The 24759-nt window shown below is 34.4% G+C and overlaps 1 protein-coding gene across 1 annotated transcript in view; it reads right to left on the bottom strand.

Annotated features, from left to right (window-relative positions):
- Window positions 1–24759, bottom strand: part of LOC134848663 (uncharacterized) — a 105985-nt gene that overhangs the window by 42592 nt on the left and 38634 nt on the right. The window contains exons 26-37 of the mRNA XM_063866181.1: window positions 23603–23908; window positions 22353–22700; window positions 21979–22143; window positions 17360–17467; window positions 16940–16972; window positions 16831–16854; window positions 15527–15700; window positions 9851–10000; window positions 8824–8928; window positions 5475–5816; window positions 4869–5027; window positions 2271–2501 (exon numbers count right to left, since the gene is read on the bottom strand). Of these exons, the coding sequence (XP_063722251.1) occupies window positions 2271–2501; window positions 4869–5027; window positions 5475–5816; window positions 8824–8928; window positions 9851–10000; window positions 15527–15700; window positions 16831–16854; window positions 16940–16972; window positions 17360–17467; window positions 21979–22143; window positions 22353–22700; window positions 23603–23908 (2145 nt within the window). The remainder of the gene's footprint in view (window positions 1–2270; window positions 2502–4868; window positions 5028–5474; window positions 5817–8823; window positions 8929–9850; window positions 10001–15526; window positions 15701–16830; window positions 16855–16939; window positions 16973–17359; window positions 17468–21978; window positions 22144–22352; window positions 22701–23602; window positions 23909–24759) is intronic.

Here is a 24759-nt window from a genome sequence, read left to right as displayed (position 1 = left end):
AAAATAAAAGTTTTTTTTTGTTTTTTTGTTCTGATTTTTATGAAAAATACGCTCTTAAGCAAAAATTTCAGTGATCTCAAAACTTAAAAGTGCTCAATTCCAGTGAGCGACCTCTTGGAGCAACTAAATAAAAAAACTTGCATTTATGCTAACAACAAGACATTTTGCTAACAACAAGACTTGGACAAAAAAGCCCAATATAATTAATAGACCGTCTAGCTACTTTTTTCCAAAAAAGTTATGAACTTCAACAACAATTTTTTAGGATAAAATCACTTGAAATATAATATTGAAAGCAGCGATATGTGAAAACTTTTGGATAGGTACATTGCAGCTGTTATTCATGGATGTTCATGGATATTTATGAATGTTTATAATATGGATGTTTATAATAAATTGGTATGGTAAGTTTTATTAATCATTGAAATGAACCAGGTTGAATCTTTGCTAAGTCACACGCTCTGGGTTCAGCAAATCAGAGGACAGCTGTTCAGACGACAACCTTTTTTTGCTGGGACTTAAAGATTAACATACATGCAATTCTCCTTTTGTTCTTGTGAGAAATACAAAAACCATTTAAATTCGAACAGTTCATTTAAATTTTTTCAACATTATTTTGTCGCCTTATTGTAATCTCGTCTTAGTGACTTGTCATCTTATTCATCTTTTTTTTCTAGGTTCAAAAATTTTTATATAAGCCTTCGTTTAATCCAAAAGCCAGTTTTCTCAAATAGCTTTTTGGCTGTGTTAAAAATTGGGTTAAAATATAATCTAATGAAATCAGGCGTTTTCGATATTTGTACTGCGATCAGTTGTCAGACTCGTTTAGCAAACTTTGAAAGCTGAAATACTAAATTCTTAACTTAGATAGCTTGTTCAATTGGTGTATCAGCATCAAGCAAAACTGCAGTTTAAAAAATCTGAAGTTTATATAAATTTATATGAATCGAAAATCTTCTAATTGTCAATTATTTACTAAGTAGTCTCCCAAGTTCCATACATCAAAATTGCTAATAAACAATCCAAAAATGGAACTTGTGAAAAAATTTGTATGATGAGAAACAAATCACTAGTTATTCTCAAAAAAGAAAATAGTTTAAAGGTGGATTCAAGTGGTTTTGAAAACACTATACGATAAACTATTGGGTTCTAACAAATATTCACGCAAAAAAAACATAGAAAGGCACGTTGCTTTTTTTGAAAAAATGCATATCACACGAATTCTATATTATGAGATTTGTATAACTTCAAATCCGCAAATTTTGCTAACTTCAAGAAAAAACTTGCAAAGTTAGAAAGTTTGAGTCTTGATATGATGGATTTTAGAAGACATTTTAGGATAAACTGTTACAAAAAAATTATTTACATTTTTGCGAAAAAAAGTTTGTCACTCAATTCTCATACTACGTTAAATGTTAAGCCAAATTTTTAAAAAATAGATATATTCAATTGCACAAAAAAAGTATTTACACGTTGTTTTCGGAAAGTGAAAAGACATTAGTGAAAACAGATCATCCTTATACTCATTTTCTAGCGAAAAGAGGGAAAACGATGGTATATTTTTCTGTGAAAAATAGTTAGTCGTACATTTTCCATACTTATGAGAATTCTCTGAACGCCAAACTTTTTAATTGAACGCCAAATGTTTTTCAAAACAGCAAAAAAATTAAATATATTTTGGTTAAAATATCTGCTCTGCCTTATCACGTTTTTTCTTGTTTTAACATGTTTAGAATCAGGGGCGGATCTAGGATTTTGTGGAGGGGGGTGTGGATTGTCAAAAAAATTTCAGAAAAAAATTTTTAGATTGCTTTTACGTAAAAATTATATAAAAATTATGTATAAAAATTTTACAAAAATGATTTTCAGAAAAAAACGCCCTCTACCTCCTAAATCCGCTCTGCCTTATACTGTTCTGGAAGCGCTCAAAAAATCAATTTAATCGACCAACAAAGGAACTTTTCGTAAAATTTTGAAAAACGCCACGTCATGGTAAAATCATCACAGTCTTGAGTCAACTGCAATGAAAGTGATCCGTGAAATGTCTGGCGATACGCAACATTTTGTTTCAAGTTTCTTCACATTTGTTTCTTTTTTAGTCATTTGCTTCTTCACAACTTTCTTCATTTTTTTGTCAATTTTCATTAAACACATAGTTATTTTTTACCAATTGGCAGATTGTCTTGTTACCTATTACTGTCAGTCCGATTTTTTGTAATGAACAAAAAAACTGAATTTGATTTACAAACCCGGAATGAAAAGAAGCGTACCTTCGTAGTGTGAAATTATCGTGTGTTCTGATTCTGAGAAACCTGTTCGCGTGAAGATTTCCACCTCACATTTCGACCCAGCCTCCCGGTTATCTCCAGCGACCACTTCCGACTGGAACCCGACTCCTCCGGACTCCGATTGGGACGCACATGTCGCAGTTCTGCACTCCACTGCCGTCTGATTTTTAATAGCGTCATCAGCTTCTCTGATCATCAGTTTGGAGCCGTCATCTGAATTTCATTGGATTACAAAAGACATTAAATCAATCCCGGGTCAACCCCGGGTGTTGGACTCAATCCTGGGTCAAGATCGTGGCTTTATGTTCAGAAGGTCTGGTTCAGATCGTGGATAACAAACTAAAAGATTTTCAGAGCGTATGCAACCACAAATAGCTGTTTTCAGACCCCGCGGACCGAATGTATTGGATTTCATACCAAAAGGACCAAAAAAAAACATTACGGGGCCAAACTGTACACTGGATAAGCGTACAATTTAATGTTTTTGTTCCTGAAATCCAGAGACAAGTCTTTAAACATGTTGAAATTTTGTTGGAACGATCAAAAACGATCGAAAAAAATAGATCAGAGAGTAGCGTCCTTGTTGCGGAATCCGCTTACATTTCACAAAATACACAGTTTGACCTCGTAATGAACCGGGATCAGACTGTGAGCACCAAAAAAATGGGTTTCAGATTTTGAGGACACACAATTCCGGTTTCAGACCGCGGAGACCGAAAAAAGAACGTCGGGTTGAGATTGTGGGGATTGACAAAATCTGGATTCAGTCTGCTTTGATCAAAAACAATCGTTCAGAGCTTGAGGACCAAAAATATCCATTGAGTGAAAATGAAACTCAAGAAACTGATATCAAATTAGTTTACGCTCAATTTTGAAATTTAAATTTAATCAAAATTCTTGTAATTTTTACTAGAGCCCAAAAACTTACAAAAAAAGTTATTGAAGTTTGATGAACTCTCTAATAATAGGATATGTTTTCAGACATTAGAATGAGATTTGTATGGCCCATATTTTATCCAGGTAGATAAACCAGTAATCGCAACAATTTTAAAAGCGAATTTTGATTTTATTTTCAAAGAATAAGAATGCACGCATTTAAAAAAAAAAAGCTTGCATCTTTATTATAGCGCCTTTCGGACTAACTAAAACGAATCAAAAATGTGAGCCGACTGACAAATTTGCAAACCGAAACAAAAAAAAATGTGTAGTTTGCGTCTGCATCATTTTTGCGTGATTTTATGCAGATTCCTTGTCGGCTAATATCGCAATTTTTGACCAAAAATTTGCGTTTTTGCGCTGAACCCTCAAATTTAGAATATTTGGCGCCAAATGCGCCTATAAAAAATTTTAGTGTCCGTCACCAAGAATGGATATATCAAAATAATATAAAGCGGGACCTGATTTTAATCGGTTATACAATAAGTAGAAAACCACATTGAAAAGTATTTTTTCCACTATAATTTTGTTTCGCGTCGTGCAAATTTCGGCACGCATTTCTGCCTTACTCAAATGAGTGATGCGGAAATTTTGCAAAGCGAAAGCTGAATCGATTATTCTTCACTACACATTATTATAATCGCTTATTCTTCACTTTAGCAGACACTGACAATAAATTTTGCGATTTCTGCGATTTTGCAAAACTGCAATTGTGAGAAAATAGACGAAAGTGAGAGAGATTTAAATTGTTTGCAATCAAATTGCGCGGGAAAAATATAATTGTTTGGAGACAGCAGGTAAATTTCGGTAGCCAAAAATTTTGCAAGTCAATCATGCATAATTTATTCAACTCAAAACTCTCTTGTAAAATTCGGATTTGACATTTTTTGTTCACTTAAACTAATTGTTTTGATAGATATTGACATTTTATGTGCTTTTTAAATTTGTGAAACTTCACTCTTAAGAAGAAATTTTGTTGGCCCTTTCCTTTTCATAGCTTTTTCCTCTAAAAACTTTTTCGTCTAGATCAGTAAAAAATAAAATAACTTCGTTTTTGTAGCATCCGTCTAAATTGTTTATCGTCTAATTTCCTAGGCCCCAACGCAGATATATACTCGAATACAATCTATAGCAATTGTCTAAGAAGAAAGCAGCCTGAGTAAGTGATCTCAGCATACAAAACATCCTAATTTTATTGGCCCTATTGATAAAATTTATGACATAAATAACCAAATTATGGATCGAAAAACAGAGTTTTAAACGTATATGGGCGAGCTTTTTAACAAATATATGGGCGAACAAATATATTTATCTATCCAAAACTTGCACAAACGAGTGAAAATTTCTATGCCTAACAGCATCGAATACAAACAGTGATCGGATTGGTTCAGTTTCAGGAAACTCAAACACTCAAAACGGGCGACTTTTTTGGGACACAACGCCGAAAAGCTCATTACACTCCGAAAAAACTCTATATCGATTTTTTATCTCATATACCGAAGCGAACCAAACACCGAGCCGAATTTACAATAACCGAACCAAACCAAATCTACGTTGAAATTTCTTAAGCCGCCAAGCCCCACCGGGAATTTTCCCAAAATTGTCAAAAAATTTGCATTAACTGCAGAATTGAATCAATCTCACTGTCGATAATTGTGATGTTCGGAGCAGAGCAAGTAACGACCACGTCTATCAACTCAGAGGCTGTGAACTGACGCAAAGCCGCAGTGATTAGGAGTGACCCATCTTCAAGGTCAACTGCAAAGGTCAGGTTACTCGTCTGCTGGTTTAGCGGTTGAGGCACTGAAATGGAGAAAAAACAATCATAACGAATAATCAATCGACAAATTGAAATAAAAAAACAATCAAAACTTGATATAACTTCATATCATGCATTAGTTTTACTGTTTCTATATATCTAGTTTGGGAATTTTCCAAGTGAAAAATTAACTTTTATTAACCATCACCGGATTGAAAGTGGAAAAAATGCGCCGAAAGGTAAATTAACAGAAACTCAAGATCCTTATGAGTGTGGCAATAAGTTAAAAAGAGGCTCTAACAATCCTGTAATTTTTCGTTTGTAAGTATAATTTGAATCTAAAATCAGGCTATTTTATAAATATAGTTTTAGAAAGTCTGTTGATTTTTTTATATTTTTACCTAAAGGATCGTACTTATAGAAATTACTGATTTTTTATTCTTACCTAAAACATCATAGTTATGGAAATTATATTGATTTTTTTTTCTTACCTAAAGGAGCACAATTGTTCAATGTTCGATTAGCAATAGTCGAATTGGTGCAAGAATTGATAGGCGCCACTTGGAAGCAAAACACGATGCCCGAATCCAATCCACCCACCCGCAAGGCTGACGAAACACCAACCACATCTGAAGACTGGCGTGCTTCTATTTCATCTGCCGAGAGAAACAGCGGAACGTAGTCGGCCACTTGCACTTGAGCTCTTAGCTCCAGTTTTCCGATCGGACAGTTATCGGTGCCATTTTCTGTATCAGTTGATTGCTGTATGTCGACGTTCAGCGTAGCCGAGAAAGGGGTAATATTTGAGGCGCCCAAATTCTCTCTTGAGTTAGCTAAAACAAATTTATTTTGAAAAAAAATGACCAAAATTCATGAATAGTGAAGTTTTAATTATTAAGACCCCTGCTAACATGCCAAGTAGTAGCTATAATTTAGAGAAGCGCGGGTCCTCCCCTATTTAAGTACTTTGGTACTCTTGCCGTTGGTATTTTTGTATAACATCAATTTTTGTACAACATCAAGTATAGCATCATATTTGGGTCAACCAAGACTACAATTGTTCTAATGGCAACTTTGGCCTAAATTTTTATCAATTTTTTAATTAAAAAAGAGCCAAAAACGTTTGACATTTGGTGCGCTTTTTCTAGAATTGTTTGGAAATGATTGAAAACTTTTTTGAAAATCCATAGCTGAAACACTAGATCGGCCTCTGAATCCAAGGCAGTTCCCCCCCCCCCCCCCCTCAGGGATTCGACCCCCTGCCGACCCAAAGGGTCCCCACTTGTTCTATTTTGAGATATCCATTTTTGGTGATGGACCTTAGAAAATTTTCTTAAAGCGCCTTTGGCGTCAATGTATACTAATTTTGAGGAAGGTAGCGCGCGCCGAAAAAAAAACGCTATTTTTTGGTCAAAATTTCCCAAAAAGTGCCTTAAAACGCTTTTTTTTGGCCTGTTTTTCAAAATTTTGCCTGCAGCGCAGAAAATTTGGTCAAAATAGGGACAAAACAGTGCTCTGGGAGAGCTCGAAAAATCAATTGGGTCGACCTAAAAAAAGGTCGACAAAATTTTCGAAATTTTACTGAAAATCCGCCTCCCCCCTCGAAAAAATCCTAGATCCGCCCCTGAGGCAGCTTATTTGATTTTCAAACTGAATTGAGGATAGCTATAATGCAAATAATGCAGATATGTTAAAATGAGGTTTTCGAGCTCTCCCAAAGCACTGTTTTGTCCCTATAGACACAGAGTATATATATATTTTTTTCTTGACACCACGTTGAAAGGGTTTTTTTGAAGATTCAAACTATTATCTCATTTTAATTGAATTTAATTAAATGAAGTAATCTTCATCCAATTATTCTGGTTTTTAATTTACTATTTTTATTTGCGTCTTGTATAAAGACCGACAACAAAACACAAACTGTCGATTAATTTATCATTATTTTTATCATTTGTATCAAAAGATTGATTTAAAATGCCGACAAAATTAATTAAAAAACAAGTTAATCAACCAATTTCTTTTTTTGGGTATACTTCAAGAGACCTAGGTGCAATGAATCATAATCAAGAGAAGAACAAAAAATGAAAAAAGGTGCTAGACCCAAGAAATAGAAATTATAAACCTGCATGGAATGGCAAATTCTGAGTTTTTTTTGACAGATTAAACTTAAAAACTTTAAAAGAAGAGCAAAAAAGATTAACTCCTGCATAGAAAGAATAGAGAAGTCTTTCAGAATAGAGAAGAAAAATTTTTCGACTACAATCAATTAAATAGCTTTACTTTGCCTAATTTTTAATCAATAAACATTGCCCAATTTTTCCTTCAGTCGCTTTTGTGTTGAAATCAAATTTTATTTGTTTTTTTTTTCAAGTTTGGCCGGACTCTAAATTCCCCAATTCATTGCTGTTATTTATACCTTTTCATTTTTTATTTGGAAGTACTAACGAGTGAAGTTTTGTCACTGGAGTAAAACTCTTATCTTGTGTTTCTCGGAACAGCTCTTACTTTTTGTTCCGATTTTTTTCTAAGAATATCTGTGCTCGGGTGGTTTTTTTTCTCCAGACAAATTGCGTTTTTTTTACAAACCATTTTGATTTTTTTAACAGTCGAAAAGTAATGTTGTCCTCAAATTTAAAAAGATAATTCACCTATGATCTTTTTTGTAAAGCTATGAGGTTTTAAAAACTGCCAGTTCGGCCAATTTGGAATAATTAACACGGAATACTTTTAACGCGTAAGCAGAGACTTAATCCGTCTTAGAAATCGTACCAAATTAAGATTAGGCATTTTGCTCTGCTATATCCAAAGAATTTAAATTCGATTTCATTTCTCCAGAAATATTACATTGTTAATGAAATTAACGTAATATGTTTCCTGGAAGGGCCTTTCAGTTCATCACCAACAGCTCCAAAGAGATCTAATAAGAGGTCAAGTAGAAAAGTGGGCTCCCATACAAAAATGTTTCAAATAAAAACTCATTATCGGTGCTGTAATTGTTGCAAACATTTTCTTAAAAAGTTTAAAACTCGCATACATGCTTTCAGCTTTTCAATATCTTTAAAAATTAGACAAGACTCTATCATTTTGCTTAATGCTAGAGTCAGGTTTCTTTTTACAGACTTGTTTTTTTTTGTATATCTTTTCTACTTAGCAGGTGGATGGATGATTTTCGAAAAAGAATATTCAGTGACTGCTCGACTTGCATGAAGCTCGACTAGTCGACTATTTAAGAATATCAACAATTGGGCCTGTTGGCTTCCTTAATTTTAAATCAAACGAATTGACTCGTTTGAATGGTGTAGGCTTGCTTTGAATTTTTACAATATAAAATGCGCCATAAAAATGCTGGTAAAACTTCGAAGGTTTTTTTCCTCACCATTTTTAGTCCAACGTATTTTTAGAAAAAACCGAATTTGAAAATTTTGTTCAAGTTCATTTTGGTTTAAAATCTGGTTGTTTTATATCAGTTCTATAGAAGCTTCCAGCTCAAAATACTGAGAATTTTCACTAATCCTCGAAAACATCCATGAACAAAACCAATCCAATAACTTAATGACATATATTATCAGGTTCGGCAAATTTTTGCTGCCTATGAGAGAATCACTTCAAAAACCCAATAGTTTGTGAAATGAGTGCAGATTCAGAAGAAACTTATTTTTAAATTACCCTGTATATCAATCAGAAAATAAAAAGCCATCACTCCTTGATCCCTGAAATATTTGATATTTCATACAAAAATCATATCCTGAAAATATTGGAACAGCTGTAAATATTGGAAAAATTGTCGGTACAAGCAAAAAAACTTCTTTGACAAATATATTTTTTTTGTTTCATACTTACTCAAGTTGTAAGCAAGAACCTGCGGTCCAACTCGTCGAAGAAAACTGTTCATGTAAATTTCTACCTCATAACTGACTCCAACTGTTAAATTGGTAGAATTGAATTCTGAAACATGAAACCAACACTCAAATAGTAAATTAGTTAAGCCAAAACAAGTATTTAACGTGCCCTGAGTTAATGGTTTGGTAGATTATCGCCACAAGTTTTCGAACTTTAACGAGGATCGCGGAAAATTTATTTCCAGACTATGATTTTTAAAATGTTATCCGTACCGGCGCAACTGAGAGGGTACTTTTTACGGAAGTCTAATTTTTTGATGTCAAGATTATAAATTTTTGATCATGGAATGATATTTGGCGTGATTTTGATTTTCTGGGCATAAAACTTCGACCTGCGTTACATTCTTTTTTTAAAATCGATTCAAACTATTTTTTCAAATAATCAAACATTATTAAAAGAGTTTAATGAGTTTTAGCTACCCGGGTCGGGGTGCTCACTTTATGTTTCGACTTTTGAAGTTGAGTATATGTCAGTTTCAAAACATGCCGCTCGAAACAGCAGGCTCGAAATAGCAAGCTCGAAACATGCCTTGAGCACGTCGAAACGTACCTAAAGATCGGTTGAAAAATACAAAAAAAAAAGTTTTCAATTTTCAACGTATTTTTTAAAGCATTTTCGACTCAAATAGCCAAGCAGTATTCCAACAAATGGAAAAAAAATTAGCTCAAAAATTGTTCATGCATTTAAAGCATTTTGCATTTGAAAACATTTTGAAAAACACAATTGTTGCAAATAGTTCTAATCATTTTATTCTGATAAAAAGCATCATAATACTCGAAAAGCAGAAATTATAACGTTTAATATTGGATAACTCATTTTGTTCGAAAGTCGAAACATATACCCGGGAACATGCCAGTTTCCGTCGAGCACGGTCGAAAACAGCCGAATTTTTGTCGATACGGTCGAAACTTAAAGTGAGCACCTCGACCGGGTAGTTTTTCCCTCACCACTAGTACTTTTCCCTCACCTGTTTGTTTAACCATTGCCTGCAGTTGGCCGTTGATGACAACTTCGAAGTTGTTGTACAAATTGGAAGATACATTCCAGAATTGTCGAACTGCTTCGCCGGGCACAAGGGTCGAAAAGGAGACTGCTCCCAGCTCTGGGGCAGGCGGCTCTAAAATATTATCAACTATTATTAAGGGCCAAAAATGGTTTTCCGGATGGGTTACGGGTATGGCGGAGTTCGGCTCCGTGCACACCATGAAAAATAGCTTTTTTTTAGTATAACGGACACTAAAATCTATTGGCCAACAGTACTTTTATCACATTCATTTTAACACATTAATTGTTATTTGATACCTTCCTTATCGAGGATTTTCATAAACAGGTTACAACAACACCACATACACTTAAAGGTGTCTCAAAGAGAGCAGCGGTAACGCATGGCCGTTTGACAGACATGGCATTGTTTTAATTCACTCAATTTTGTAGCCTGTGTTTTCTGTGAGTTGTATTTTGTTCGATTTCTAGCATCGTATTCAGATTGCGAATAAGCGCAATTGGGATCAAGTAAAAATGCCGAACGGTTGGAAGGCTGAATGAAGGCTCAGCTAAGCTGCCGAAGGAACAAATTCGGGATCAATTCAGCAATCTCCTCGTTCACCATTTCGGCTTGCCATTTCTGGGGAGATAGCTCAAGAGGCACTTGAGACCTGTTTATAACGACCTGAACAACTACTTATATTTGTATAAAACTATTTTGTATAGCAAGTTACCAGGGACAATAATTGTATTGACCCTGGTAACTTGCTAACCTCGAAGCAATGATTGCACAAACAAAAAATTGGAAATTTTTTTAAAGTTTTTGGTATTTTCAAATATTTTAATATTTTTTCTCGATACTCATATGAAAAAAAAACTTCAGTCGGCCAATTGATGGCGACCTATATAGACTCGAACCACCTGATTGCGTTAGAAAACGTTTTTTATAGTGTTTTGCCGTTTTTGGCTGGGGGTATAGCTCAATTGGTCATAACAGGGGGGAGGGGGGAATTGTTCAATTGATCCCCAATTCGCTGCTTTACAAATCAAAGGGTAAACTTTCTACCATCTACGAAGAACTGTTACAGACAGTTCGATCATAGCTAAGCATCTATGTAAGAATGCGGTGAAAAATAAATTCTCAGCAATAATAGAGACGAGGTTGAGGCGCTAACGGGCAAACAAAAATGGACATATACAACCTGTGTGAAGTAAGTTTTCTAAGAAACTATCAAATTTGACAATGTTTGAATAAAAATAAATAAATAAATTACCGATTGATCTGAAATCAATTACTCTCCTCAACCAACAAACCAGTAAGATTTTTTATAGTTTATTGTTTGATCGAAACAAAGCAATCTTTCAGAAAAAAAAACAACCTTCTTCTGTATCCGCGCGAATCTAGGATTTCCTCAAGAGGGCAGAAATTCCTCTATTTAACAAAAAACGGTCGATTTTTTTCAAGTTTCCAGGTCAAACAATTTGATGTTGCTAGCCCTCCCTGAACATAAAAAATATCGTAATATGCCAAAAAAAGTGTTATATTAACGTCACATTTTTCCCTATTTAAGAAGAAGCAACGAACTGTTGGCTCTGAGGATAATTTTCTCCAGAAGAGTTTCGAAGCTTCAAAACACGTTAATTTTCGAAAGACTAAACCAAATTTGCCCATACTGACAATATTCAGATTGAACTCGATTTTTCAAAAGATCATACAAGGTATAAATATTTGTTTACGGTAGCCCAAATGCTTTTGTAAATCGATTTACTCAAAAAACAGCACCGATGTTTTAGCAAGGTTTTTAAATTTGATCTTACGGAACTTTCGAAAAAAACTGGTTTTGGAATACGTTGTTGAGTCTTTTAGATCACTGTTTCAAGTTTTTCAGCTCTTCCGGAACGCTTGAAAACAAATCATCATAAAATCAAACAGATACAGAAATTGATACAAATTCAGAATTTTTCAAATGAACTTTCACTGAATATCTAAGGACAACATAAGCTGGAAAACAACCTGGTATTATTATTTTTAATCTTATTTTGATAATAAAATTTTGAATTTCAAATTCATTGTCAAGATGTCTAAAACAAACGACGGTACCTAAATACTCGTTTTGATTAAGTTTCTGGTGTTGACAAAAATTTTTTTAATTTGAAAATACGTATTACAGGGCGCAATTTAACTGTTTTTCGGTGTAAACTTCTTGTTCTATGGCAGAAATGCGTCTTGAAATCTCAATCTACAATTCATGTCGAGGATTTTACAGGCTATTCCTCTATTGCAGGGGGGGATTATGGTTTGATACATATTGATTATATAAAATGAATTTTTCGTCAAAATTTAGTTTCGTCCTTGCTTTTTGAAAATCAATGCTTCTTTTTTTGTTATATTTCTTATTGTTTCGACTTCCGAAGAAAGCGAGGAAGTTATATGCCCGGGAGGGTTTTTTATTCAAACCGATTTTTAAAAAAATGACTGAGTGTTGGCATCACTTCATAAAGCTTGGGATTGCCAAGCGAGTATGCTTGAACTACCCGCACCGAAATTTCATGGATAAAAATCGATTATAATGGTTATTTATTGACAAAATTTTTTTGTCTATATCAACGATTATAGTGGCAAATTTGGACAATGTAATGGATTTTAAATCTTTTTTAATCGATAATTTTCGCAAAATAAAAGTTCGAAAATTAAATTTTATTTTCAATAAAATGGAATATTTTTTGTACATAAAATCCATCAAAATGGATTAAATTTTGTAGCTAATTACTTCTTTTTGCAGATTTTTCTACAACTAGAACGAACACGTTAATCCAGGGCGCCCAAAATACAGTAATTTTGAAGAGGCCAATATCTAGCAATTTTCCAAAAAGTGCCCAAAAACCGCATTTTTGACCCTTTTATTACGAAATTTGCCTGCGGCCTAAAAATTTGGTCGGAATACTTTCTTTAGTGTTGTGGGAGTCGTTTTGATTTTTTTTGATATTCCAGTCGCCCTCCCCCCTCCCACTACTCACTATCATGCCCCTCCCCAACCACCTCCCCCCTTATTTTTGTTATTTTATAGAGACTTACAATGGGGGGAATTGTTCAATTGATCCCCAATTCGCTGCTTTACAAATCAAAGGGTAAACTTTCTACCATCTACGAAGAACTGTTACAGACAGTTCGATCATAGCTAAGCATCTATGTAAGAATGTGGTGAAAAATAAATTCTCAGCAATAATAGAGACGAGGTTGAGGCGCTAACGGGCAAACAAAAATGGACATATACAACCTGTGTGAAGTAAGTTTTCTAAGAAACTATCAAATTTGACAATGTTTGAATAAAAATAAATAAATAAATTACCGATTGATCTGAAATCAATTACTCTCCTCAACCAACAAACCAGTAAGATTTTTTATAGTTTATTGTTTGATCGAAACAAAGCAATCTTTCAGAAAAAAAACAACCGTCTTCTGTATCCGCGCGAATCTAGGATTTCCTCAAAAGGGCAGAAATTCCTCTATTTAACAAAAAACGGTCGATTTTTTTCAAGTTTCCAGGTCAAACAATTTGATGTTGCTAGCACTCCCTGAACATAAAAAATATCGTAATATGCCAAAAAAAAGTGTTATATTAACGTCACATTTTTCCCTATTTAAGAAGAAGCAACGAACTGTTGGCTCTGAGGATAATTTTCTCCAGAAGAGTTTCGAAGCTTCAAAACACTTTAATTTTCGAAAGACTAAACCAAATTTGCCCATACTGACAATATTCAGATTGAACTCGATTTTTCAAAAGATCATACAAGGTATAAATATTTGTTTACGGTAGCCCAAATGCTTTTGTAAATCGATTTACTCAAAAAACAGCACCGATGTTTTAGCAAGGTTTTTAAATTTGATCTTACGGAACTTTCGAAAAAAACTGGTTTTGGAATACGTTGTTGAGTCTTTTAGATCACTGTTTCAAGTTTTTCAGCTCTTCCGGAACGCTTGAAAACAAATCATCATAAAATCAAACAGATACAGAAATTGATACAAATTCAGAATTTTTCAAATGAACTTTCACTGAATATCTAAGGACAACATAAGCTGGAAAACAACCTGGTATTATTATTTTTAATCTTATTTTGATAATAAAATTTTGAATTTCAAATTCATTGTCAAGATGTCTAAAACAAACGAAGGTACCTAAATACTCGTTTTGATTAAGTTTCTGGTTATGACAAAAAAATTTTTAATTTGAAAATACGTATTACAGGGCGCAATTTAACTGTTTTTCGGTGTAAACTTCTTGTTCTATGGCAGAAATGCGTCTTGAAATCTCAATCTACAATTCATGTCGAGGATTTTACAGGCTATTCCTCTATTGCAGGGGGGGATTATGGTTTAATACATATTGATTATATAAAATGAATTTTTCGTCAAAATTTAGTTTCGTCCTTGCTTTTTGAAAATCAATGCTTCTTTTTTTATTATATTTCTTATTGTTTCGACTTCCGAAGAAAGCGAGGAAGCTATATGCCCGGGAGGGTTTTTTATTCAAACCGATTTTTAAAAAAATGACTGAGTGTTGGCATCACTTCATAAAGCTTGGGATTGCCAAGCGAGTATGCTTGAACTACCCGCACCGAAATTTCATGGATAAAAATCGATTATAATGGTTATTTATTGACAAAATTTTTTTGTCTATATCAACGATTATAGTGGCAAATTTGGACAATGTAATGGATTTTAAATCTTTTTTAATCGATAATTTTCGCAAAATAAAAGTTCGAAAATTAAATTTTATTTTCAATAAAATGGAATATTTTTTGTACATAAAATCCATCAAAATGGATTAAATTTTGTAGCTAATTACTTCTTTTTGCAGATTTTTCTACAACTTGAACGAACACGTTAATCCAGGGCGCCCAAAATACAGTAATTTTGAAGAGGCCAATATCTAGCAATTTTCCAAAAAGTGCCCAAAAACCGCATTTTTGACCCTTTTATTACGAAATTTGCCTGCGGCCTAAAAATTTGGTCGGAATACTTTCTTTAGTGTTGTGGGAGTCGTTTTGATTTTTTTTGATATTCCAGTCGCCTTCCCCCCTCCCACTACTCACTATCATGCCCCTCCCCAACCACCTCCCCCCTTATTTTTGTTATTTTATAGAGACTGACAATGAAAATTCAATATAATCGATTATTATCCATAAAACTTCAGTGCGGTAGACAAAAGTACTACTGGGCTGCTGCAAAATTACGTATTAGTTTGTTTCAATACGCGAATTGATTTGTTAGAAAAAATTTTGAGAAACCAAAAATGAGAGACCACAGGGGCGAATCTAAGATTTTCTCGAGCTTTCAGATCAATATAAAGACTCTATATTGATAAAAATTCCTGCGCCGTCGGCAATTTGATGAAAAAAAACAAGCCTTCTTTGAGCACATTTCGAAATCTTTTGACAAAAAATAACGTTTTTAAAAACAACGTTTATATAATGGCGCCGAATGTGCCTTGAGAACAATTTCAGGACCGGTCGCCCAAAAGTGGATGTCATAAACTGTTCCAAACGGGGACCCTTTGGGTGGCTAGGGGTCGATTTCTTGAAGGAAATGAGCGTCCGCATCCCCCAGCCTCCCTAAACCCGCCTCTCTGAAAATAGGCACTACTAAAATGGCACTAACTGCAGAAGTCTTCCTCGTCATAGTAGCAGTTTAGAATGTTTCCGTTTTTGTCCTTGCACTGCAACTCATCTTGGTCTGTGATTGGAACACAAGTTCTGTAGTTCTGTCCTTCGTGTTCGAAGGGGATCTGACATAAGTTGTCCAATTGTTTTGATGGACAGAATCCGCATTGCTCTGGACATAATTTTAAAAATTGCAATCTCAAAATTAGGAGAGAAAATTCAGACTATTACGATAAAATTTTAGTAGCTTCAAAAACTGGATGTGCTCTCAGCTCTCAAATTATTGGTATAAAACTGCAAATTTATGTATTTTGACAAATTGCTACTTAAAACTTGAATAATTGGGCGCAGTGAAATGTGAAAGCAAATTTAAACGAAAATAATAGCAAATACGGGAATTCAAATACGGGACTCAATTAATTTTCTTCTGTACTTTTTACCCGAGATACAAAAAATATCATAGTGCATGGCAGGGGCGGATCTAGGATTTTCTCGAGGGGGGGGGGGGCGGATTTTCAAAAAAATTTCGAAAAGTTTGACGACCTTTTTTTTAGGTCAACCAAATCAATTTTCGGAGCACTCCTAAAGGACTAAAAAGACGCTGTTTTGATCAAATTTTCTGCGCCGCAGGCGAATTTTTGAAAAAAAACAGTCAAAAAGCCGTTTTTGGGCACTTTTTGGAAAAATTTGACAAAAAAATCGCGTTTTTTTTGGCGCCCGCTCCCCCTCAAAGTTAGTATATATTGGCGCCAAAAGCGCCTTTAGAAAAATTTAAGTGTCCGTCACCAAAAATGGGTTTTTTAAAAAGTACCAAAGGGGGACGCTTTGGGTCGCCAGGGTTTGAATCCCTGTAAGGGAAGCGCAATAGCCCCCCCCCCCCCCCCTAAATCCGCCCCTGGTGCGTGGGATAACGTAACTTAAAGTTTTTCCATTTTATAAAATATAAAACCATTTTATTGAACAAAAACGAACTCAGTGAGACAAGTTGAATGGCAGTATTAATAATCAGGTCATCTTTACTCTGATACGAGCAGTCTTTTTTCACTTTGTGTTAATTTACATAAATAATTGCGATAACGTTTTCAGATAACTAGAAACGGTAAATAACTTTTGGAAAATTCTATTAGAATTACAAATGATACGAAATTAAGTTCAACTGCAGCTAGTGGTCATTGAGTTAAACTGAAATTTTCTTTTATAGAATTGTATTTTGTTTTAGAGAACAAGTTTCAATCTTATAGAAAAAATTTTTCAAAAAAAGTAGAGAAAAAAAATAATATTTCAATTTGTAAAAGTACTAACCCATTATTGCGAATCTGAAGTTGCCTAAAAACAAAATCAACATAGTGACCTCCAACCAAGTCTATGAAAGAAATTTCATACAATGAATTTATTTTAAAGGTGAACTAACCAAGGTCCTGCTTCCTGAAGGTGTCATCGTCCCCTAAATTATGGAAAATACTTAAATTATACATTTTTCGCTCAAAATCAAACCAAAAAATTATTGAAAATCACTTCAATTCAGTTATTAACCTGATTTCCCCCAGAAAATTGAACCCTTCATTGCCAAAAAATGTCTCCCCTTTAATGGTGTGATTTTACAGCACCCATTATTGACGGACCAATCCTAGTTTTGTGATTTGGGATTAGTGTTGTTTTTTTTTCATTTTAATGCTTTTCAAAAACCTTTTTTTCAGATTTGTTTCTTTTAATGCGCTAAAATCTATTTTTTCGGAAACATCCAAACTGAAAATCCATTCCTGATTATTACAACCTATTACAAAATATTTGAATCATTAAAACTTCGAAAGAAACCTAAAATATTTCTCACAATTTCTGATGGGGAACTGCAATTCTTCAGCGTTGAGACCTTCTCTTACAGGGAGGATGGTAATATTCTGGCTGATGCATAAGTCAACCTCCAGAGGGACGCTAAGAGCTGAAAAAATTATTATTAATTAGGATAGATTTTTCACTTCGCTCAACCTGGTGAAAATCTAGGAAAACTCAGGTGGTGGAAGATTTTTTTATGTAAGCAAAACGGATTTTCAAAGCTCAACCAAGATATCATACAAACTTTTTCTGAATAAAGTTTCCAAAAAAATTAGCATTTTTCGAGGGGGGACTAAACATCAATTTTGAACGTTTTTTATCCAATCCAAAAGGCGAGGCGACAATCCGTTGGCAGCGTCAAACGGTCGAAAGTTACAAATTGTCGAACTTAAAACAACGATGACTTGCACGGATAAAAACATTAAACGCGATCTAGAAATCAAAAATCAAAGTTAGAAAACAATTTTTGAGAAGTTCGGCCATCAAGATTGGACTTTTTCTTATTTGGCAGCGTTGGTAGCACACTCTCCTGATTGAATTCCAGTAAGTTTTTTCTCGGTACTGCTCAGATCTTTTGGATTGCAAAACTTATGGATAGTCGGATGAGCGCAACCCATTCATATCTGGAGGGCTGTATGCCAGCCTTCTACTGTTATATTAGTTTTCTGTCGGCCCGTCTTTGCATGTTTGATTTGATTCCGCAAAGATTGAGGAAAATGACAAATCCCATGCGGCTATGGTTGATCATCTGGACCCCAGTTGACTCCAAAAATTCAACATAACCCATCAATGGGAAATCGTCAGACTCCTCATAAATTAAAGAGCAGATGGAACTGAAATCTAATTCGAAATCTAATTCTGGCGTAAAACCAAGTCCACAAAATAAATTATCATCCAGCGCGTCTTCTGATCTGCTTTGTAAATTGGAGCCAATTCAAGTTCCTGATGTTCGCGCAACTTTGCCTGAGCGAGATGTACGATATCAAAAGAATGATTTCGAAAAAAGACACTTCAAAAAATCCAGAGCTGAATTCAAACACTGGCTTCACTAATGGCTTCACTCTGCTATGGTTTGACACTTGAATTTTTTTCCTTCAGTTGCCCAAACGCGCAAATATCTTTCTCAACGCTCTAGTTTTTTATTCAATAAGAAGACTAATGGCGTTGTTTACTCTTTCACTGCCACATAAAGTGTAAAAATTAGGTAAAACAGCAATGGGAAAGCTTTAAACGTTCCATTAGCGTGCCATACTAAGATATATTCTATTACTTTCAGTCTCTTATCCGTTTCAACAAACAAATAACTTTCCTGATCGTTCAGGATCAAATCATGTGAAAAAAACTTTCAAGTACTACTATGGAAAGTTTTTGCGTTGGTTTCTTTTTAAAATGTTTCAATCAAAAACGAGTTGCTGTTAACCGCTTGGACTTATGGTGGGCTGCAGAGATTTTTGATATCGTAAGAATTTAGAAGCAAAAATGAGATTTTGAGAGTAATAAACAAGATAATGGCTTTTGGTGTTACTGATTGTTGACAATTTCAACATTAAATCGTTTGAGTATGCAAAGTAATTCAAAACCGTTGTTAATTTTTTTACATCACAATCGCACTTTTTATATATCCCCATTATGATGATCAACTGCATCAAGAATCTTGAAAGCTGGTATTTGTTTCCTCCGTAACTCTTAAAACTACTTATTGTCGCCTGATACGAATGATCGGCTCGTGCTGAGCGTCGTTTTTTCAAAAAAAGTGCAATTAGTCGCTTTCGACAAGTTGTTGCCTAAGGAATACAACCAAGAAAAAAAACCAGGTGTTAAGATTTGATAGCTATATACGTGATGGCAAAGATGTACATAAACTGTTGTATTGCAATTATACGTCTGCATGCACTTAGTTGTAGGAGCTGAAATTTGATTACTATTTTTAGATGTATTTTATGATCATGTATCAAATTTTGAACCCAAGCAATATAACTTATTGAAAATCGAATTTATACCCCTTTTTTGAAATGATTATAGTCAATTTGTTTGATTTCGTTTAACCAGAAACAAAAACAATTTTCAATTTCTTTAAACACAATTGATAACTAATCGTCTCGTTCGTTATATGATTTATTTTTTAAATAAATTACAATCAATTGAAGAATACTATAATCGACTATAAAATTTTTTCTATTTTCCGATTTTAATTTTTTCTATTTCAGCACACCATTTATTTTTTACCGAGATAAATAATTTATTATTTCTTTATGAATTCTTTTTTTTGGTTAATTGACTAAAGAAAATTAAATTAAGAAAGAAATTAAGCTTTTCAAGTTTTATGATGCCGATTAACGACAACAATGAAAACAGTAATTTTAGTTAAAAGTTCTTACAAGAAATTTAAGATGAATGCTCGACTAATGAAAAATAAATATCTTGCTGTCATTGTTGAGTCATTCTCATTATCATTGGCTACCCTAAAAAATAATATTGCCCTCTCTCAATTAAGATTTAACTAATAAAGGGACCTGTAGCTTGCAGAAATATGTTGAGTTAAATTTATGCGTTGACAAGTTATGGAAGCTCAAAGTTTACTATTTGGGCAGTCCATAAATACGCGGCTCTTTGTTTTGAAAAAAAAACTAATTTACAAGGTTTAAGTGCAAAGTTCAAAATTTCTTATGAGATGTATATCATTTCTAAAAAACAGTTAAAGTCAATTTGACACTTTTGGTGGTAGTCAGACTTATCAATTTTTTGACACGACACGACCGAGGTCTTTATCCTTTCATGCAAAACTAAACAATTGTAATCATAATACACAGAAGCCAAGCTGAGTTACGTAGCACTTGCAATATAAAAATGAATGATTATATTTAATATCAGACGGAAAAAAGAATGAATTGAAAAAAAAACCTGCTTCGAAAAACCATAAAAATTGTCTCAAAGTCCAGAAAATTTGGATCACAATTACTGCACAATTAAAAATTTATCAAAGAGCTTTCAAAATACTAAAAGAAGCCGAATTTTGAAAATGTTTTTGGCGGAAAAAGCCGACAAAAAAAGGGAGATAGACAATCTGAATTAGCAAAAAATTGTAAGTTGGCAAAAAAACAGGTGTCGGCTCGAAACGAAATCCCAGTCATTGTCGTCTCAAGCGAGGGTAATTTAAATTGATTTATATTTAAGAAGAGGTAACAAAGCCAAAATTACCAGAGCAGAAATACTTCATATCGAAGAAAAAAGAAAAAATTCTAAATTTTCAGTCTTCTTTTCTTTCAAAACAACTACACTCTTACAAAAAGATTGTTTTGATGCTCAGATGACGCAAAAAGAGGCCACTAAGTTGATATAAAATAAACGAAAACCTATAAAGCCGAGAAACGAGAAAAAAAATTTTTTTTAAAATCAAAAAAAAATTTAAACAAATCGAGTAGGTAAAAAATTACAATCAACATAAAAGCAAACTTTGATTATGTCGGCTATTTGAAAGGCCAACATGCTGTATGACAGATGATTGAGTCCAGAAGATGAGTCCAGTGAACAAGGATATTTACGGTAAAAAAGTCTTGCACCCGGTTGCCATACCATTGCTTATCGCAAGGGTAAAAATTTAGTTTTGGTCTTATAGCAATCGGGACAATGAGAGATTATAATCTATTAAAACCAATTCTAGGGTGTTTTCAGCCAAATATTTAATCAAATAGAATTGATTATATTTCATTGAAAATTCACAATAAATTGTATCATTATATCGGATTGTTACTATAATGAACGCCTAAAATTTGGTTCTAACATCTAATTATCAGTGAGAAAAGCTCGCTTTGCTCGCGGAATCTTTCAAGTCCAACTTTTTTGAAAAAATTTTTTTTTCCATTACATGTGCTTCAATGTAGATTTTTGGCATTTTAACAATCTCTCGCGGCTCTAAGATCACGTAAGCCCCTCTATGATATAAATCATAATTGATTTATGATGTTTTTCACAAATTTTTAAATTTGTATACTTCAGGGATCTCTTTAACTATTTCCCCTTTTTGGTTTTTTGTTACAAACTGCCACCCCTATAAAGAACTTTTTAATGGTTAAGCATATGTGAATTTTGAACCTAGTAATGAACCTCCCCTTTTTGCAACTGGGGAGAAATAGATAAAGAGATTCTGATCAGAGCATCATTTTAACATTTTCTTATCTTCGGCTCTTTTTCGTGATAGCCCACCTTAAAACTTCAAATTCTTTGTTAAACTTGGGGCTGAACATTCAATTAAAGAGGCTGAGGAGGAGAAGAGGAATATTGAGAAAAAATTGAAAGTTCAGCTTAAATTTTTGATAAAATAATGGAGGAATTTTGCTTGCAAACCGAGTCTTATTTGTTTTTATTCCGTGAAAACTCGTCATTTCATGTTTTTGAAATAATTTAGAGGTCTTTATTTAAAAGTTTTTTGCTCAATCGTATAAAAAAAACGGTCAAAAAATTGAAGTAGTCTACAAGGTAAGCCGTAGGCGTTTTAGACGATCTTTGTTTGTTGTTAAAAATATACATATTTGTAATTAATTAATGATCAACTGAATTAAATAATATTATTAGTTAAGATATAGTATGAACAATTAAAATTTAGAATTTGCCTCGAACCTCTTGAAATAGGTCTTATAGATTGTTTCTCCTGGCCGTTCAGCAGAATGGAGTAGTAGTCTCCACTGAGCAGGTTGAAAAAGTCTTCCGGTGTCTCCCATTGGACAAAGAGGAGAGTGGGCGTGAGAAAGAAGAAGCTGTGATCAATTGGCCTGCCACCCGAACCTAAATATATAATTTTCATACAGGCCTGCTGGTGCAGGATATTTTGCGAGGGGGTTGGGGGTTGGGGGTTGGGGGTGGGGTGTCACTAGGTCTGAAACCCCATTATGTCGTGACCCCACCCATTGTAAAAATGTGCCCGAAGAAGCCGTTTTTTGGCAGTTTTTTGAAAGTTTTAAGTTTCTAAAAACTGGATTTTTGGAAGAGCTCACCCTCAGTTCTGCAAGGAATTTCTCGACTGCTCACACTGTTGTCATAGCTCACCCATCCAAAATCGAATTCGTGATGGCATGAAATCGCAATCATAGTCTGGACCGAACAAATCAGCTCAGTAGCCAACGGAAGAGACGTGATGTCGGAAGATTCGAACGTGAAGAGACCCTCATTACTTTGAGAGGGGATCGGAAGTCTGGTGGATATAAGAAGCTCTCCGGTGATAGTTCTGACGCTAACCAAATATGCGTTTGGTGCAATAGTACCACTGATAGGTTCACTCCATGTCAAAATGACTGCGTCTTCAGCTGAACTGGCTTGTTTTAAGTTTTCAACAGGGTCGGGTCCTGCAGAAAAGAGCAAAGCTTGAAGAGGATTGTTAGCACTGATCAGACAAGAAATTATAGTGCGGTTAATCAAATTATCCGAAAAACAAACAAGTTCATTTTCCAAATCTGGTTAAATTTTGACAAAAATTTAGCCGGCAAACCTCCTGAGCCCAAAGAAAGCTGAGCCTAAAGAAGGCTGATTTTTAAAAAATTATTCAATATATGTATATATATATATACAGGGGCGGATCTAGGATTTTCTTGAGGGGGGGGGGCGGATTTTCAAAAATTTTCGAAATTTTTGTCGATCTTTTTTTTAGGTCGACCCTAATTGATTTTCCGAGCTCTCCCAAAGCACTAAAAAGACCCTGTTTTGGTCAAATTTTCTGCGCCGCAGGCAAAACTTTGAAAAACAGGCCAAAAAAGGCGTTTTTAGGCACTTTTTAGAAAATTTTGACCAAAAAATTGTTTTTTTTGGCGCGCGCTTCCCCCTTAAAGTAAGTATATATTGGCGCCGAAGGCGCCCTTAGAAAATTTTTAGGGTCCGTCACCAAACATGGAGATCTCAAAATAGTACAAAGGGGAGACCCTTTGGGTCGGCAGGGGGTCGAATCCCTGAGGTGATCTCTCATATATATGAAAGTTAAACTTTTTGTATTACAAGATTTTTTCTAATTAACTTTTTTGATAAAATTTGCCAACTTTGAAAAATTGAAAAAACTTGGTCGAGCGCCATCATAATACGGTAAAATTTTTATTTCCAAATCCCAAACCAATATAGTTTATTTGAAATTTACTATCCACAAGGGAAAGGACCAACGTACGAGATGTTCAGCTCTTTACGGGGAACCGTTTTTGTGCCTCTGCTTAGGAATTACATGTAATTTTTTGGCTATTCATATTACATCACAGATACTTACGCGAGCAGTACTTGAAAGAAGCGACTTCAAATGAAGTAATCTTCTCGGAGGGTCTTTCGATGAAGCTTTCAATTTGAACTGTGAAAACCTCCGCGGGCGGAAATTTCATTTTTATAGTTCCATTAACTGATGAACTGTTCACACCTGTCGGAAACATTTCGGCACTGTTTGGCCAAACTGATTTGATCTGAAACCCGTCAATGTGACCTCCGACCGGTTTGACGTCTGAATAATGTGAAGATCCGAAATGAACAAATTCCGAAGATTGCACCATCGACACATAGAACATATCAACTCCGCGTGGTACTGAAAAAAAAATGAAAACTTGATTAGGGCTGAAACTTCTCAAGAAAATGCTACCTTTTGGAATTTTTTCTAAGAAACTTACAAGAAGCGCAAGAACTGTAGCCAAAACGTTTTTTCTATAGGATAAAGAAAGATCAGAACATCAAAATATCTGCAATCGAATTAACTTTTTATTAAGAATCCACTTGCGAAAATTCTAGATGACTGAATCATGATATCCGAATTCCTGGTTCAGTCTCTGGTCATTTTTATATTGACTATGCAATCACCAAAAAATTACTTTCGCAATCATGACAACCCAATTCCTGTTTCAGGAGATGACCAGATTTAAATTGACCATGCAATCACCTATAAAAATTGCTGTAGCAGTGTTTCGAATTACTAAAGAGTAACGCCATAAATTCAAGAAAGACTTGATTGAATCATGGAAACCTTGTCTCCCTGTTTTGTTTGCTAGTTTGCTACCTATGCAGACGTATCCCGGGTTGACTTAAAGTCCCTATCTTACAACTTTTCTAATAAGATTCTTACAACTTCTTACAAAATGACTCCCCTCTTTCTCCCCTCAGGGATTCGACCACCTGCTGACCCCAAGGGTCCCCTTTGTACTTTTTGAGATATCCATTGTTGGCTGACTAACCTTAACACTTTTCTAAAGGCGCTTTCAGCACCAATATATCCTAATTTTGAGGAGGGAGCGCGCGCCGAAAAAACGCAATTTTTTGGTCATTTTTTCCAAAAAGTGCCTAAAAATGCCTTTTGAGGCCTGTTTTTTTTTGAAAAATGTGCTTGCGGCGCAGTAAATTTGGTCGAAAATAGGTCTTTGTAAGGATTTAAGAGAGTTCAGAGAA

The sequence above is a fragment of the Symsagittifera roscoffensis genome, chromosome 6 (genome assembly GCF_963678635.1).
Source record: "Symsagittifera roscoffensis chromosome 6, txSymRosc1.1, whole genome shotgun sequence".
In the NCBI taxonomy this organism is placed as follows: domain Eukaryota; kingdom Metazoa; phylum Xenacoelomorpha; order Acoela; family Convolutidae; genus Symsagittifera; species Symsagittifera roscoffensis.
Note: the sequence above shows the minus strand (reverse complement) of the source record. Positions and strands in the feature narration are given on the sequence as shown.